This window comes from Mobula birostris, chromosome 23, assembly GCF_030028105.1.
Source record: "Mobula birostris isolate sMobBir1 chromosome 23, sMobBir1.hap1, whole genome shotgun sequence".
In the NCBI taxonomy this organism is placed as follows: Eukaryota; Metazoa; Chordata; class Chondrichthyes; order Myliobatiformes; family Myliobatidae; genus Mobula; species Mobula birostris.
The window spans coordinates 30,664,953-30,684,534 of NC_092392.1; the positions used below are offsets into that span (position 1 = coordinate 30,664,953).

Genomic DNA, 19,582 nt, shown 5'->3' on the forward strand with positions numbered 1-19,582 from the left:
CAATGTTGTAAAGCAATAAAACGTGAACATTTCCTGGGGGGTGAGGGGGAGGTGTGTGAATGCTTTTGATAGGCACTGTAGAAGCAGAATTAAGCCACTCGGCCCATCAAGTCTGCTCCACTATTCCGTCATGGCTGGTTTATTATCCTTCTCAGCCCTATTCTCGTGCTTTCTCCCTGTAACCTATGGCACCCTGACTAACCAAAAACTTATCAACTTCCACTTTAAATGTACTCAAATGACTTGTCCTCCACAGCCATCTGTGGCAGTGAATTTCATTGATTAACCATCCTCTTTTTTTTTGTAATATAATTTTTATTGAGTTTTCAAAAAGAATACATGAAGAGATAAAATCTACCCTCCCCCCCCTCCCCTTAACCCTCCCCCCCCCCCCCATATATCCTACCTAAAAAGAAAGAAGAGAGAAAAAAAGAGAGCCGCCTGGGTATTGGAAGGTTTCCACATGCTCCATGGGATTCAAAATAAATTTGGTATAATTATTTGTTACTTTCCCCAAGGGACCAAGATCTTTATTGGGGCACTTAAATATGCCATCCCATCTTTTGTAAATAAGGGCGCCAAATATTCAAAAATGTTACATATTTATCTCTTAAATTATAAGTAATTTTTTTGAGTGGAATAGAACTAGCCATTTCATTATTCCAACTATCTATACTTAAATACGAATCAGATTTCCAAGTAACTGCTATAGTCGTCTTAGCTACTGCCAATGCAATTTTTATAAATTCTTTCTGATATTTATTCAATTTAAGTTTTGGCTTAATCCCTTCAATATCATCTAATAGAAATAATACAGGGTTATGTGGAAGTTGAGTTCCAGTAATTTGTTCCAATAAGACTCTTAAATTTATCCAAAAGGGTTGAATTTTAAAACAAGACCAAGTAGAATGTAAGAAAGTACCAATTTCTTGATTACACCGAAAGCATTTATCGGATAGATTTGAATTTAATCTATTTATTTTTTGTGGTGTAATATATAATTGGTGTAAAAAATTATATTGTACTAATCTAAGTCGAACGTTTATTGTATTTGTCATACTGTCAAGACAGAGTCTTGACCAATTTGTTTCATCAATATTAATATTCAGATCTGTTTCCCATTTTTGCTTTGACTTATGGGTTCCTTGTTTAATTGTCTGTTCTTGAATCAAATTATACATACAAGAAATAATTTTTTTTTAATTTTCCCTTTTTGAATTAAAATTTCAATTTCATTAGGTTTTGGCAAAAACATTGTTTGACCCAGCTTACCTTTTAAGTAAGCCCTTAACTGAAGGTAACAAAAGAAAGTATTATTTGATATTTTATATTTATCCTTTAATTGTTCAAATGACATCAATATACCTCGTTCATAACAATCTCCTATAAATTTAATCCCTTTTTGGTACCAATTATATAAAAGTTGATTGTCCATTCTAAAAGGAATAAGTCTGTTTTGGAACAAAGGTCTCCTTGCTAATAGAGATTTCTGTGTTTCATTATCAACATTTATCTTATTCTATAGATCAATCAGATGTGTTAATATAGGAGATTCTTTCTTTTCCCGTATCCATTTAGATTCCCATTTATATATAAAACCTTCAGGTCTATTTTCTCCTATCTTGTCTAATTCTATTTTAATCCATGCTGGTTTTCGATCATCGAAGAAAGATGCAATAAATGTAAGTTGGTTTGCTTTATAGCAGTTTTTAAAGTTTGGAAGTTGTAACCCTCCTAACCCAAATTTACATGTCAATTTTTTCAATGATATTCTTGACATTTTACCTTTCCAAAGAAATTTTCTCACGTTTATTTAACTCTTGAAAAAATTTCTGTGGCAATTGTATTGGTAATGTTTGAAACAAATACTGTAATCTAGGAAATATATTCATTTTTACAACATTGACTCTACCTACTAATGTTATTGGTAGTATCATCCATTTGTCAAAATCTTCTTGAATTTTTTTCAATAGTGGTAAATAATTAAATTTATATAAATTCTTTACATCCTTATCAAGTCTTATACCTAAATACTTTATACCATTTACCGGCCATCTAAATTGGGTTACTAATCGACATTGACTATAGTCTCCTTTAGTAAGAGGTAAAATTTCACTTTTATCCCAATTTATTTTGTAACCTGATACCTTCCCATATTCATCCAATCTAGAAGATAATTTATGTAACGAATGTTGTGGGTTTGTTAAGTAGATCAAAACATCATCGGCAAAAAGATTAATTTTATATTCTTCCTGATTAACTCTAAAACCCACAATATCTGGATCAATTCTGATTAGTTCTGCTAATGGCTCTATCGCCAGTACAAATAAAGCAGGTGATAATGGACAACCTTGTCTAGTTGACCTTTTTAACTGGAATGGTGTTGAAATTTGTGAGTTTGTCACTACTTTAGCCTTAGGGTTAGAATTTAAAGTTTTAATCCAATTTATAAAAGATGTTCCTAACCCATATTTTTCTAATACTTTAAATAAAAAATCCCATTCTAATCTATCAAATGCTTTTTCTGCATCCAAGGCTACTACTATACTCGTCCCTTTTTTGTGCCAAATGAATTATACTGAGTAGCCGGGTTACATTATCTGCCAATTGTCTATTTTTAATAAATCCTGTTTGATCCATATGTATTAAGTTTGGTAAATATTTAGATAATCTATTTGATAAAATTTTTGCTGTTATTTTATAATCTGTATTCAATAAAGAAATAGGCCTGTATGATGTTGGTTTCATAGCATCTCTGTCTTTTTTTTGGCAATACTATTACAATCGCTGTTGAAAAAGATTCTGGGAGTTTGTGTTTTTTCTGCTTGACGTATTAGTTCCATAAAGAGAGGAAATAATAAATCTTTAAATTTTTTATAAAATTCAGGTGGAAAACCATCTTTTCCTGGAGATTTATTACTTTGGAGTGATCCTAAAGCTGCTTCAACTTCTTTTAATGTAAAAGGCATATCTAATCCCTTCTGTTCTTCCAAATTCAATTTTGGAAGAGATACTTGTGATAAAAACCTTTCTATCTCATTAACATCATTTTGAGATTCTGATTGATATAATTCAGAATAGAAATTTTTAAAAGTTTCATTTATTTCAAGAGGTTTATAAGATATTTTATTTGCCCTTGTTCTAATTGCATTTATTGTTTTGGAAGCTTGTTCTGGTTTCAACTGCCAGGCAAGAATTTTATGTGCTCTCTCACCCAACTCATAATACCTTTGTTTAGTTCTTATAATTGCTTTTTCCATTCTGTATGTCTGAAGTGTATTATATTGTAACTTCTTATTGACAAGTTGCCTTCGCTTTTCTTCTGACATGTATCTTTGAGATTCTTTTTCTAATTTTGTAATCTCTTTTTCCAATTGATCTAGTTCTGCCATATATTCTTTCTTAATTTTAGACGTATAACTTATTATCTGGCCCCTAAGATGTGCTTTCATTGCATCCCATAATATAAATTTATCATCCACTGAATGAAAATTTGTATCCAAAAAAAATTGAATCTGCTTTTTCATAAAATCACAAAAATCTTGACGTTTTAATAATGTTGAATTAAATCTCCATCTATAAGCCACTTCTTCCTTATCAGCCATTATTATTGTCATTAATAAAGGAGAATGATCTGATAATATTCTTGCTTTATATTCCATATTTTTCACTCTGTGTTGAATATGCATTGATAATAGAAAAAAATCTATCCTTGAATAAGTTTTATGTCTATGAGAATAGAACGAATAGTCTCTTCCTTTAGGATTGATTCTTCTCCATATATCAATCAAATTTAAATCTTTCATCAATGATAAAGTGAAATTTACTACCTTTGATTTTATAACAGCCTTGGTTGATCTATCTAAGACTGGGTCTAAGCAAAAATTAAAGTCTCCAATTAATATTTTTTCATGTGCATCCGCCAAATTCAAAAAAGCTTCTTGTATGAATTTTGCATCATTTTCGTTTGGTGCATAAATATTCATAAAAGTCCATAGTTCAGAAAAAAGTTGACAATGTATAATCACATATCTCCCCGCAGAATCAGTTATTATATTTTTAATATGTGTTAAGATTCTTTTTCTTTTCACTGGTCCATTAAGCCCGTTAACATTAAAACTCAAAAAATTCAATAAATTAGTCATTATTCTTAACAAAGTTACTCCAATCTAAAACATTACTTATCTTCTCAACTCTCATAGTTCCTTGGGGAATCTCTTTAAACTTCACCATGTTGCTATGTGTTTCCCTCCCAACCCTCCAGGCAGAAAGAAAAAAAAGATAGAAAGGATACAAAAAAAAACAAAATACCCCCCCACTAATGTTGTGAATGAAAAGATACACAACACTACCCCCCTCCATTTTACAGGTCTATATATATATATAGACAAAATTAATATTACTATTCCCAACTAATATTCCTCCAATTTTAACCTTTCTTACCCCCCCTCGTATAATTAATAATATTTATACATTCATCCACCTTCAAAAATCCAACAAGTCCAATCTTTGACCCAATCTTCATCTTCAATCTATCTTACTCCCCTGGATTTGTTCTTGTATCTGGTGGATATTCAGAGAATCTCGCACAAACTGCTCCGCTTTCTGGTAGTCATCAAAAAATCTTTTTTCTCCACCAGGCAAAAAAATCTTCAAGGTTGCAGGATAACGCAATATAAATTGATAACCGTGATCCCATAGGATTTTTTTCACTGGATTAAATTTCTTCCTTCTCTTCAAAAGTTCATAACTTATATCAGGGTAGAAAAAAACTTTGTTCCCTTGAATCATCAATGGCCCTTTTCTATCCTTGGCAGCTCGAGCAGCTGCCTGTAGAATCCTTTCCTTGTCTTGAAATCTTAAGAATTTTATTAAACTCGATCGTGGATATTGGTCGTCTTTTGGTTTTGGCCTTAGAGCTCTATGTGCCCGCTCAATTTCAATTGGTCGAACCTCCTCTTCCATTTGCAAAACTTCCGGGATCCATCTTTGAAAAAATTCTATTGGTTTTTCTCCCTCCGTACCTTCTTTAAGACCAACAATTTTAATATTATTACGTCTACTGAAATTTTCCAACATGTCCACTTTCTCCAAGAGTCGATTTCTTTCCGAGTTCCAGACAAGCAGATCATTTTCTGTTTTTTCCACTCTATCATTCATATGCCCCATTGCTCTTTCCATCTTCTGAAGCTTCTTATCCATTTTGTCCTGTCTTTCCATAGCTTTATTATAGGCACATCTTTGTATCTCTAAGCTCTTCTCTTACTTTTCTTAGTTCAGCCGTTAATTGCAATATAGCCTCTTATGTTTCTATCATCTCCTTTACTTCCAATCACTTCCAATTCTTCTTCCTCTTCTTCATCTGTGTTCTCTGCAGAATCCAATTCTGACTGTGAGTCATTTTCAATTGCAGTGGCTGTCGGTTCTTGTAGTTTGAGTTGTGTCGATTTGTGCATGCGCATTTCCGGCATCTTCTTCGAAGAAACTGCTACCGCCGCTATTGCTCCCTGTTCTACCGAAGGAGATCCAACCTGAGTCCGAGGCTCCATCGTTGCAGTAGGCCCTTTTTACTTCCCCTCTTGCGGCTGCTTCGCAACAGCAGACTTCTTTTGTTGCGGTTTAGGAGGCATATCGTAAAGTAGTCTTGCAAAGTTTATAAATAGTTTTCAGAAAGTATTTATTAGCTTTGTTTTGTTTAAGTGGTACTTTGCTGATTTTTTTTACGGGAGAGCTGGATTTACACGTCTCAATCCCACATCATCACGTGACGCCCCCCCCAACTATCCTCTAGTTATTCCTTCTCATCTCTGTACCCTCTGGTACTAGACTCACCTACTTTAGGAAACATCCTCTCCATATCCAGTCTAGGCCTTTCAATATTCAATAGGTTTCAATAAGATCCCTCCTCATTCTTCTAAACTCCAGCAAGTACAGGCCCAGAGCCATCAAATGCTCCTCATACATTAATCCTTTCACTCCCAGAGTCATTCTCATGAACCTCCTGAATCCTCTCCTGTGCCAGCATTTTTTTCTTGGATAAGGAGCTCAAAACTGCTCGCATCACTTCAAGTGTGGTCTGACAAATGCCTTGTAAAGCCTCAGCATTGCATCCTTGCTCTTAAATTCTACACCCCTTGAAACGAATGCTAACATTGCATTTGCCTTCCTTACCACAGAGTTAAGCTGCAAGGTAACCTTTAGGGAATCCAGCACAAGGACTCCCAAGTCCCTTTTCACCTCTGGCTTTTGAATTTTCTTCTCATTTAAAACTTGGTCAGTACTGTACCTTTGTTCTTTCTACCAAAGTGCATGAGCAAACTCTTCCCTACACTATATTCCATCTGCTACTTTGCTCATTTTCCCAATCTGTCCTTCTGCAGACACCCTACTTCCTCAATACCACCTGCCCCTCCATCTGTTATAGCTGAACAGATGTTCATTGTGCATGCCAAGTTGGGATAATTCTTATGAATAAATCATTACATATCGAAAGCTGATAAAAGGGTAAGTGACTATATTAACCTGACTAACTTTGAATATAGGCATTGTAAATAAGAGGTTACAATTTCAAATCAATGTTGTTTTACACTCGGTGAGTATATATCAAGTATCTTTTCTGTGATCTATATACTTTTACTGAATTCTGTGGATCAATAGAGCTACTATCTGTAGAGAACTGATGCAGGATTTGTAGTGTTTAAAAGCTGGGTAAATTTAGAGCTTAATCACTTGGTTTATTAGTATGAATTTACTACAGTAACAATTCCATTATAGATGTACCGTAACTATGTGGTTTGGACAGTATCCAACCAATTGTCCACAACAATGTGGTGGTGAGCTTCATTCCTGAATTATTGTGGTGAAATCACAGTTCTGTTAGATCAGGAAATAGAAACGTAGAAAAACTACAGCACACTACAGGCCCTTCGGCCCACAAAGCTGTGCCGAGCATGTCCTTACCTTAGAAATTACCTAGGGTTACCCATAGCCCTCTATTTTAAGCTCCAAGTACCTATCCAGGAGTCTCTAAAAAGACCGTCGCCGGCAGCCCATTCCACACACTCACCACTCTCTGCGTATATTAAAATAAACTTACCCCTGATATCTCCTCTATGTCTACTTCCAAGCACATTAAACTGTGCCCTCTCGTGCTCGCTATCTCAGCTCTGGGAAAATGCCTCTGACTATCCGCACGATCAATGCCTCATCATCTTGTACACCTCTATCAGGTCACCTCTTATTCTCCGTCGCTCCAAAGAGAAAAGGCCACTCTTTGTATACTCACCATCTATAACCACTCTTTGCCTTCTGTGGGCAAGCCAATTCTGGATCCACAAAGCAATGTCCCCTTGGATCCCATGGCTCCTTACTTTCTCAGTAAGCCTTGCATGGGGTTCCTTTGTCAAATGCCTTGCTGGAATCCATATACGCTACATCTACTGCTCTACCTTCATCAATGTGTTTAGTCACATCCTCAAAAAAAATTCAATCAGGCTTGTAAGGCATAACCTGCCTTTGACAAAGCCATGTTGTCTATTCCTAATCATATTATTTCTCTCCAAAAGTTCATAAATCCTGCCTCTCAGGATCTTCTCCGTCAACTTAACAACCACTGAGGTAAGATTCACTGGTCTGTAACTTCCTGGGCTATCTCTACTCCCTTTCTTGAATAAGGGAACAACATCTGCAACCCTTCAATCCTCCGGAACCTCTCCTGTCCTCATTGATGATGCAAAGATCATCGCCAGAGGCTCAGCAATCTCCTCCCTTACCTCCCACAGTAGCCTGGAGTACATCTTGTCCAGTCTCGGTGACTTATCCAACTTGATGCTTTCCAAAAGCTCCAGCACATTCTCTTCCTTAATATCTACATGCTCAAGCTTTTCAGTCTACTGTGTCATCCCTACAATCGCCAAGATCCTTTTCTATAGTGAATACTGAAGCAAAGTATTCATTAAGTACCTCTGCTATCTCCTCCAGTTCCATACACACTTTTCCACTGTCACACTTGATTGGTCCTGTTCTCTCACGTCTTCTCCTCTTGCTTTTCACATACTTGTAGAATGCCTTCGGGTTTTCCTTAATCCTGTCTGCTAAGGCCTTCTCATGGCCCCTTCTGGCTCTCCTAACTTCATTCTTAAACTCCTTCCTGCTAGCATTATAATCTTCCAGATCTCTATCATCACCTGTTTTTTTTTTTAACCTTTCGTAAGCTCTTCTTTTCTTCTTAACTAGATCTTCAACAGCCTTTGTACACCATGGTTCCTGTACCTTACTATCCTTTCCCTGTCACATTGGCATGCAAAAGTTTGGGCACCCCGGTCAAAATTTCTGTTACTGTGAATAGTTAAGTGGGTAGAAGATGAACTGATCTCCAAAAGTCATAAAGTTAAAGATGAAACATCCTTTTCAACATTTTAAGCAAGATTAGTGTATTATTTTTGTACAATTTTGGAGTGGAATAAAGGAAAGGAGCACCAGGCAAAAGTTTGGGCACCCCAAGAAATTTGAGCTCTCAGATAACTTTTACCAAGGTCTCAGACCTTCATTAGCTTGTTAGGGCTATGGCTTGTTCACAGTCATCATTAGGAAAGGCCAGGTGATGCAAATTTCAGAGCTTTATAAATACCCTGACTCCTCAAACCTTGTCCCAACAATCAGCAGCCATGGGCTCCTCTAAGCAGCTGCCTTGCACTCTGAAAATTAAAATAAATGATGCCCACAAAGCAGGAGAAGGCTACAAGAGGATAGCAAAGTGTTTTCAGGTAGCCGTTTCCTCAGTTTGTAATGTAATTAAGAAATGGCAGTTAACAGGAGCGGTGGAGGTCAAGTTGAAGTCTAGAAGACCAAGAAAGCTTTCGGAGAGAACTGCTCGTAGGATTGCTAGAAAGGCAAATCAATACCCCCGTTTGACTGCAAAGGACCTTCAGGAAGATTTAGCAGACTCTGGGTGGTGGTACACTGTTCTACTGTGCAGCAACATTTGCACAAATATGCCCTTCATGGAAGAGTCATCTGAAGAAAACCTTTCCTGCATCCTCACCACAAAATTCAGTGTAAGAAGTTTGCAGAGGAACATCTAAACAAGCCTGATGCATTTTGGAAACAAGTCCTGTGGATTGATGAAGTTAAAATAGAACTTTTTTTTGGCCTCAGTGAGCAAAGGTATGTTTGATGAAAAAAGGGTGCAGAATTTCATGAAAAGAACACCTCTCCAACTGTTAAGCACGGGGGTGGATCGATCATGCTTTGGGCTTGTGTTGCAGCCAGTGGCACGGGGAACATTTCACTCGTAGAGGGAAGAATGAATTCAATTAAATACCAGCAAATTCTGGAAGCAAACATTACACCATCTGTAAAAATAAATAAATAAAAATAATAAATGAAGATGAAAAGAGGATGGCTTCTACAACAGGATAATGATCCTAAACACACCTCAAAATCCACAATGGACTACCTTGAGGCGCAAGCTGAAGGTTAGCCATGGCCCTCACAGTCCCCTGACGTAAACATCATCGAGAATCTGTGGATAGACCTCAAAAGAGCAGTGCATGCAAGACGGCCCAAGAATCTCACAGAACTAGAAGCCTTTTGCAAGGAAGAATGGGTGAAAATCCCCCAAACAAGAATTGAATGACTCTTGGCTGGCTGCAGAAAGCATTTAAAAGCTGTGATACTTGCAAAGTGGGTGTTACTCAGTACTGACTATGCAGGGTGCCCAAACTTTTGCTTCAGGCTGCTTTCCTTTTTAATTATTTTGGAACTGTAAAGATGGAAATAAAAAAAGTAATCTTGCTTAAAAATTAAAGAAATGTGTCATCTTTAACTTTATGCCTTTTGGATATCATCTCTTGCTTAGCTATTCACAGTAACAGAAATTTTGACCAGGGGTGCCCACTGTGTGATCTGACACCTGACCAGGTTAATTTCCCAGTAGCGGATCAAGAACAGCCTCTCCTTGTAGGCTTATCTACATACTGTGTCAAGAAACCTTCCTGAGCACACATAACAAAAATGGAGGTTTATCACCTGGTGTTAAATCTTTATTATTCAGGGTAACAAGCATAAAATGCTGGAGGAACTCAGCAGGTCAGGTAGAATCCATGGAATGGAATAAAGCTTTGACGTTTCAGCTGAGATCAGGTCTCACTCTGAAATGTCAACTATTTGCTGCAAGACCTGCTGAGTTGCTCCATCATTTTGTGTGTGTTGCTCTGGATTTCCAGCATCTGTAGTTATTACTCTGGGTGTTGATTTGAAAGGGTCTATACACATGGTTACCTTTCCATTCACCTGTTTTTTTTCTTTCCAAGTGGAGAGGTAGTATGATGTGTGGTACATTGAAAAATTGTTAAAGTACGTTTTGGAGATTACAACACTGCAGTTATAATGCACCAAGCACAGAGTATATGTTTAGGTTGGTGAATGGGATACTCTTAGGGTAGAGTATTTATATTTTCACCTAAAAACATTACAGAATACACACCATCACTGACTTTATCCGCTCAGGGGATCTCCCATCCACTGCTACCAACCTTATAGTTCCCACACCCCGCACTTCCCGTTTCTACCTCCTACCCAAGATCCACAAACCTGCCTGTCCTGGCCGACCTATTGTCTCAGCTTGCTCCTGCCCCACTGAACTCATCTCTGCATACCTCGACACTGTTTTATCACCCCTTGTTCAATCCCTTCCGACCTATGTTCGTGACACTTCTCACGCTCTTAAACTTTTCGATGATTTTAAGTTCCCTGGCCCCCACCACTTTATTTTCACCATGGATGTCCAGTCCTTGTATACTTCCATCCCCCATCAGGAAGGTCTTAAAGCTCTACGCTTCTTTTTGGATTCCAGACCTAATCAGTTCCCCTCTACCACCACTCTGCTCCGTCCAGCGGAATTAGTCCTTACTCTTAATAATTTCTCCTTTGGCTCCTCCCACTTCCTCCAAACTAAAGGTGTAGCTATGGGCACCCGTATGGGTCCTAGCTATGCCTGCCTTTTTGTTGGGTTTGTGGAACAATCTATGTTCCGTGCCTATTCTGGTATCTGTCCCCCACTTTTCCTTCGCTACATCGACGACTGCATTGGCGCTGCTTCCTGCACGCATGCAGAACTCGTTGACTTTATTAACTTTGCCTCCAACTTTCACCCTGCCCTCAAGTTTACCTGGTCCATTTCCGACACCTCCCTCCCCTTTCTAGATCTTTCTGTCTCTGTCTCTGGAGACAGCTTATCCACTGATGTCTACTATAAGCATACTGACTCTCACAGCTATCTGGACTATTCCTCTTCTCACCCTGTCTCTTGCAAAAACGCCATCCTCTTCTCGCAATTCCTCCGTCTCCGCCGCATCTGCTCTCAGGATGAGGCTTTTCATTCTAGGACGAGGGAGATGTCTTCCTTTTTTAAAGAAAGGGGCTTCCCTTCCTCCACTATCAACTCTGCTCTTAAACGCATCTCCCCCATTTCACGTACATCTGCTCTCACTCCATCCTCCCGCCACCCCACTAGGAATAGGGTTCCCCTGGTCCTCACCTACCATCCCACCAGCCTCCGGGTCCAACATATTATTCTCTGTAACTTCCGCCACCTCCAATGGGATCCCACCACTAAGCACATCTTTCCCTCCCCCCCCTCTCTGCATTCCGCAGGGATCGCTCCCTACACAACTCCCTTGTCCATTCGTCCCCCCCATCCCTCCCCACTGATCTCCCTCCTGGCACTTATCCGTGTAAGTGGAACAAGTGCTACACATGCCCTTACACTTCCTCCCTTACCACCATTCAGGGCCCCAAACAGTCCTTCCAGGTGAGGCAACACTTCACCTGTGAGTCGACTGGGGTGATATACTGCGTCCGGTGCTCCCGATGTGGCCTTTTATATATTGGCAAGACCCCACGCAGACTGGGAGACCGCTTTGCTGAACATCTACGCTCTGTCCGTCAGAGAAAGCAGGATCTCCCAGTGGCCACACATTTTAATTCCACATCCCATTCCCATTCTGACATGTCCATCCACGGCCTCCTCTACTATAAAGATGAAGCCACACTCAGGTTGGAGGAACAACACCTTATTTTCCGTCTAGGTAGCCTCCAACCTGATGGCATGAACATAGACTTCTCTAACTTCCGCTAAGGCCCCACCTCCCCCTCGTATCCCATCTGTTACTCATTTTTATGCACACATTCTTTCTCTTTCTCTCTCCTTTTTCTCCCTCTGTCCCTCTGAATATACCTCTTGCCCATCCTCTGGGTCCCCCCCCCCCCCTTGTCTTTCTTCCCGGACCTCCTGTCCCATGATTCTCTCGTATCCCCTTTTGCCAATCACCTGTCCAGCTCTTGGCTCCATCCCTCCCCCTCCTGTCTTCTCCTATCATTTTGGATCTCCCCCTCCCCCTCCCCCTCCCACTTTCAAATCCCTTACTCACTCTTCCTTCAGTTAGTCCTGACGAAGGGTCTTGGCCTGAAACGTCGACTGCACCTCTTCCTACAGATGCTGCCTGGCCTGCTGCGTTCACCAGCAACTTTGATGTGTGTTGACAGAATTTTGTATATGCTTATTATGTGGTAGAGATTTTGAATTTTAACTTATCATGTATGACACAAGCTTCAGATAGGCATCAAGTGCCAGTAATTGCCATTTATGTTTTTAAACTTTAGAAGACTTTTGATATTGAAAAGTTGAGCAAGCCATGAGAAATTGTTTCACAAATAACAATGATGACTTTTATGTTTCTCTTTTAGCAAATATCTTGCCCCTCTTCAGCACAAGAAATATTATATAGCCTTGTGTGTAAAGAATTATAGGCAATGACTTGCACCCTGTCATTCTGAATGGAGAATTTTGGAGCACCAAAGGATTATATTGTCCTCTGCTGCTTTAGTATTTAACCTGTTTCATTAATTGTATAATTTTAGTAGCATTTTTAAAATACACTCAGTGGTAACTTTATTAGGTGCACCTATATATCTGCTTATTAATGCAAGTATCTAATCAGCCAATCATGTGGCCGCAACTTGATCCATAAAAGCATGCAGGCATGCTCAAGAGGTTCAGTTGTTCAGACCAAATATCAGAATGGGGAAGAAATGTGATCTAAGTGACTTTGTGTAATGATTGTTGGTATCAGACAGGGTGGTTTGAGTATCTCAGGAATTGCTGATCTCCTGGGATTTTCATGCACAAACGTCTCTGGAGCTTACAGGGAATGGTGCAAATAAAACAAAAAAAAATCCAGTTCTGTGGCCAAAAACGCCTCATTAATAAGAGGTCAGGGGGGAATGGCCACACTATTTCAAGCTGACAGGAAGGTGTCAGTAACTCAAGTAAACACGCGTTGCAACAGTAGTGTTCAGAAAAGCATCTCTGAATGCAACATGTTAAACCATGAAGTGAATGGGCTACAGCAGCATAAGACCATGAACATATACGGTGGCCACTTTAGGTGCGGCAGGTATATTAATTGTTGATTTGTCATAAATTTGGGTCATGTGAATCAAGACAGTTCTAAATTTTAGTTGGCACATGCTCAAGTAATTGACCTCAATCACGGCAGTGCTTATGATACTGAGTCCAAGATTAAGAAAACTGGCTGATGGGTGATGCTAAAACTTCACTGAAACACTGCCCAATTTCACGCAGTATGTGAGCTGTACAACCAGAGGGGAGAAGACTCTGGATTTGATGTACGCTAACGTTAAGGATGCGTACAGCTCCTCTCCCCTACCCCCACTGGGAAGGTTAGATCACAACCTGGTGCATCTAAAACCCTGCTAGGTGCCTCTGGTGAAGAGTAAACCTGCAACCTCGAGGACAGTGAGAAAATGGTCGGAGGAGGCTTATGAGGCGCTCCAGGATTGTTTTGAGGTGACAGACTGGCAGGCACTCTGAGCCACATGGAGAGGATATTGATGGGCTCACAGAGTGCATCACTGATTACATCAACTTCTGTGTGGAATGCAATGTTCCGACAAGAACTGTCCTTTGTTATTCAAATAACAAGTCATGGGTGACAAAGGACAGGAGGAAGCTTGAGTGGAAAATCCAGCAGAACAACATAGAGAGGTCTGGAGGGGGATGAGGACCATCACTGGGTTCCGGCAAACTAGCAACAGAGGAGCTGAAGGCAGTGTGGACAGGGCCAATGAACTTAACCTGTTCTTTAACAGATGTGACATTGTGACCCCTGCCCATCCACCACATGAGCCATCTGTTGTCGGCCCCCAACCAACACACATTCCACTCTCCCCTCCTACCCCTCCTCACAGTCCTCCACCCTGCTCTCACGACTATACCCTTTCCCCACACGAAACCACCATGGTGGGCTTCACAGCTGAACAGGTGAGAAGACAGCTGAAACGAGCAAGGCTGTAGGACTGGATGGTGTCAGTACCAGGGTGCACAAAGCCTGTGCCTCTCAGCTATGTGGAGTACTTCACCATGTATTCAACCTGAGCCTGAGGCTCCAGAGGGTTCCTGTACTGTGGAAGACGTCCTGCCTCGTCCCTGGCCGAAGATGCCGCGCCCCAGCGGCCTCAATGACTACAGATCGGTGGCATTGACCTCCCACATCTTGAAGACCCTGGAGAGACTTGTTCTGGAGCTGCTCCAGCCTATGGTCAGGCCACAGTTAGATCCCCTCTAGTTCCCCTATGAGCCCTGTCTAGGAGTTGAGGATGCCATCGTCTACCTGCTGAACCGTGTCTACGCCCACCTGGACAAGACAGCGAGCACTGTGAGGGTCATGTTTTTTGACTTCTCCAGTGCGTTCAACACCATCCACCCTGCTCTGCTGGGGTAGAAGCTGACAGCGATGCAGGTGGATGCTTCCCTGGTGTCATGGATTCTTGATCACCTGACTGGCAGACCACAGTACATGTGCTTGCAACCATGTGTGCCCGACAGAGTGATCAGCAGCACTGGGGCTCCACAGGGGACTGTCCTGTCTCCCTTTCTCTTCACCATTTACACCTCGGACTTCAACTACTGCAAGGAATTGTCATCTTCAGAAGTTTTCGGATGACTCTGCCATAGTTGGATGCATCAGCAAGGGAGATGAGGCTGAGTACAGGGCTATGGTAGGAAACTTTGTCACATGATGTGAGCAGAATTATCTGCAGCTTAATGTGAAAAAGACTAAGGAGCTGGTGGTAGACCAGAGGAGAGCTAAGGTACCGGTGACCTCTACTTCCATCCAGGGGGTCAATGTGGACATGGTGGAGGATTACGAATACCTGGGGATACGAATTGACAAGGGCCGTCTCTATTTCCTGAGGAGACTGAGGTCCTTTAGCATCTGCCGAATGATGCTGAGGATGTTCTACGAGTCTGTGGTGGCCAGTGCTAACATGTTTGCTGTTGTGTGCTGGGGCAGCAGGCTGAGGGTAGCAGACACCAACAGAATCAGCAAACTCATTCGTAAGGCCAGTGATGTTGTGGGGATGGAACTGGACTCTCACGGTGGTGTCTGAAAAGAGGATGCTGTCTAAGTTGCATGCCATCTTGGACAATGTCTCCCATCCACTACATAATTTACTGAGTGGACACAGGAGTACATTCAGCCAGAGACTCATTCCACCGAGATGCAACACAGAGTGTCATAGGAGGTCATTCCTGCCTGTGGCCATCAAACTTTACAACTCCTCCCTTGGAGGGTCAGACACCCTGAGCCAATAGGCTGGTCCTGGACTTATTTCATAATTTACATATTACTATTTAACTATTTATGGTTCTATTACTATTTATTATTTATGGTGCAACTGTAATGAAAACCAATTTCCCCCGGGATCAATAAAGTATGACTATGAAAGCACAGCTATGTGATGTCTCCTGAAAATTATACTATACTTGGCTGCTGTTTACCCAGTGCCAAAATATCAAGGGTTGTGAACAAGCCAACTGGGTAAAGGATGAAAGGCTTTGTAGCTAAGACCAACAGAAATAGTGAGGAGAAACATGATGAAAATGTTCTGTTGAGTATTTTCCTTCTAATGTGAATTGCATCCTAACGTTTTGGGGTTATTTTGTTTTCAAGTGCATTATTTCTAGTTTGTAGGAGAAATAAATACTCTTGTCACTCTTGCTTTGACATTTGGCATTATTGTGCTGGTGGTGTGATTGAATTACCTGACTAGTTATACTGACCTAATAATCCAGAGGTGAGAGTTCAAATACTATGGAAACTGGGATTTAATATGGAATTATTTTTTTAAACTCCTTTCTGAAAACTGCAGAACTACTGGATTATTGCAAAACCCTACCTGGCTCGTCGATGTACCTCAGAGCAAGTCTGCCATCCTTAAGCTGTCTGGCCAGATGTGCAGAAATGTTTGACTATTAATTATCATCTGAAGTAGTCTAGCAAGCCAATGATTTCCAGAGTGTGGGTCACCATTGCTTTCCCGGCACAATAAATGCTGACCTTGCCAGCATTCTCTAATAAAGCAATTGGAGATCCTTCCTATGTTATCCTTCTACATAACTGTATCATGTAGCTATCCTTACTTCATTACTGTATGGAGCTAAATTGTGGACCACATACAGTAGACACCCGAAAGCCCTGGAACAATACAACTAAAGATCCTTAGGAAAGATTTTTGAGTATCAACTGGAAGGACAAACACAACAGCATCATTGTACTCGGAGGCCAATATGAACAGCGCCTTCAACACAATAAAGTAATGCCATCTCCAATGGATGCCGGCTGGTGGCGTAGTGGCATCAGCGCCGGACTTCAGAGAGAAGGCTCCAGAGTTCGAATCCAGCCGGCTCCCTTGCATGCTTTCCATCTGTGCTGGGTTGAGTGTTGAGCTAGCAACTTGGCCTCGTAAAAATAAGAAAGCCTGCTTAAAAAAACTCCTTCATGACAGCGTCCGGATGACTCCACTTGGAGTTAAGGGCTTTCTTCTTCTTCAAATCTCCAATGGATAGGTCATGTTATTTTGGTGCCTAACTTGTCTCCCTCAACAGATTGTTTATTCCCAGTTGTAGGAAGGTCGGTTAATAAATGAAACGCTTCAAAGATATTATCAAAATCATCCTGAAGAAATTCAACATTACATATTTAAAAACTAGAAAGACATTGCACTCGCTAGATAACACCTGAGGGAATGTGTTCAAGAGGGAGCTGCGATAGATGAGACCAACCTTAACTGCTGCAGGGGAAAAAGTGGCAGCTGTAGAAGGAGCCTCTAAACAACCAAAAGACCCAACCACTAACCACAGCCACACTTACTCTTGCTCACACTGCATCAGAATATGTTGATCCTGAATTGGCCATCTCAGCCACCAGAGGACCCAATAATAGGCAACCCCTAGGAGATCATCATGTTTTGCTCGAGTGATTGCACTGCTACTACCAATAAAAAGGAAAAAAATAACTTGGTAGAAACTTGTGGGGATGGTGTTATGGTGTAAGCTATTTTGTAACATTGCATGCTTTTGTTTTACTCATTTTTAAGTAGTCTTAAAACAATTGAGAACAATTACAGAATTGTTGTGGCTTAAGTTTTCAACACATCTCTTCCAGAGAAGTGCTAATCTTACACATGTATATAATCTGTTCAGGATCACATTCCTTCAGAAATCTGCCAAGTCTGCATTGAACTATTTGTATTAGTTTACCGGATTGATGCTCTTACGTGTACATATGCCTTAACTGTTGACAGACGGAGTGGTGAGTTCATCATTGTGGATACGCTAAAAGTGTTTTTTGAATATTTTGCAGGCCAGACAATGCAGTACCAGGCGATGTATTGGTATTAACAAAACCACTTGGGACTCAAGTAGCAGTGGCTGTACATCAGTGGCTTGATATAGTGAGTAACTGAGCTTCTGTAGTGGTACATTGTTTTGCTTTTTATATTGTGTGATAAACTGCATATAATTGCTTTTAAGCCCATTCTTGTCTGCTTTTCAAAGAAAATTGGCAGTTCAAACTAATTGCCACCTTCCTTGAACTTAAGGTTGAGCTACTAACTGTATTCTATTTCTTGTCAGTGTTGTAGACTAAATGCTGGAATATAAACAAAAGCCATGATCCTCAAGAATATGCACACATCAAAAAGGTTACAGTCATCTTTTTAAGAGTATGACAAATAGAAGCAGTGGTTGACCATTGCTTATCATCCTTTGATAAGATCACATCTGGTATTTGTTTTATCTTTGTGGTCTCTCCAGAACCAAGTGCATACTGCTCAATTCCCTTATGTAAATGTATGTCAAATCTTGATCATGCTCAGTGACATCTTGAGTTGCATTCCTTGTGTAGGGATACCTGACTTTCTTACAATATTCTGGGTGTATCTCACTAGGGCCCAGTATAATTAGTATAAGACCTCTTCATTGTTGAACTCAAATGCCCTTGAAATAATAGCTGTCCGCATAATTTAGACTTGCAGCATGGCACCAGGCCCTCCCAGCCCAATGAGCCTCACTGCTCAGTTACTCCCATGAGCCCAATTAATCTATTAACCCGTACGTCTTTGGAATGTGGAAGGAAACCAGAGCACCTGGAGGAAATCCATGCGATCATAGAGAGAATGTACAGACTCCCTACTGACAGCAATGAATTGAACCCGGTTGCTGGCACTGTAATAGTGTTATGCCAACTGCTACACTACCGTGCCTCCTATACTAAAATTCAGTAATTTGCATACGTGGATCCTAATTACCTCTGAGCATCAATACCTTTTCTCTTGTCACCTAAAAAATAATGTTTGTTTTCAATCAAAATAGGTAACCTCTCACTTTTCCACAACATATTGCATTATTCACTTGTCTATTTACAGCCTATCCATGTCCCTCTGAAGCAGTACCATCTTCCTCACAACCCACAAGCATGTTATTTACCTTTCTTGCCAATGTTCAACCATATATTCATTTTGTGTAGTGTGTTTGCTAGTGTTGGATTAAATGTTTAAATCTATTGTATTTCAAAGCAGATTTTATAGAAGTTTGGAGTGTGCCTTTCAGCAATTTGTTTTTCATTCTGAGAATAATGATCCATTTAGACTTGGGCTTCAGCGTAATAAGCTGTTGTATGTATGTTGACCTGATGAATAATATTTGTGAGTATAGGATGACTACTGCTAGATGTTGGAACTCAACATAAAACTGTTTGAATTAAAGTATTTCTTCATTTTTGTATTATTCAAGTGAAAACTTATTGTATCATTTTACAGCAAAATCCTTAATTTTAATTTCCATTTCAATAGTATTACCCTGAATACTTGCACATCACTGTTTAATTCCTGGGCCTCAATACCAATTTGTGCAATTGGATCCTAGGTCTGCTCACTTGTAGACCCTAGCCAGTTTGGATTGGCAAAAACATCTCCTCCACAATCTCCATCAGCACTGGAACACTTCAGGGATGTGTTCTTAGCCCCCTGCTCTACGCGCTTTACACCCATGGCTGTGTGGCTAAGTACAGCTCCAGCACCATATACAAGTTTGCTGATGACACCACTGTTGTGCACTGTATCAAAGGTGATGAATCAGCAAACAGGAGGGAAATTGAAAATTTGGTTGAATTGTTTAATAACAACCTCTCACTCAATATCAGGGAACTAATAGTAG

General features: G+C 40.2%; 1 protein-coding gene across 3 annotated transcripts in view; it reads left to right on the forward strand.

Moving 5' to 3' along the window:
* sephs1 (selenophosphate synthetase 1) overlaps positions 1-19,582 on the forward strand; it is a 74,129-nt gene that overhangs the window by 44,739 nt on the left and 9,808 nt on the right. For all 3 annotated transcript variants that reach the window (XM_072241262.1, XM_072241261.1, XM_072241263.1), the window contains one exon: positions 17,730-17,820. In XM_072241262.1, coding sequence (XP_072097363.1) covers positions 17,730-17,820 — 91 coding nt within the window. The remainder of the gene's footprint in view (positions 1-17,729; positions 17,821-19,582) is intronic.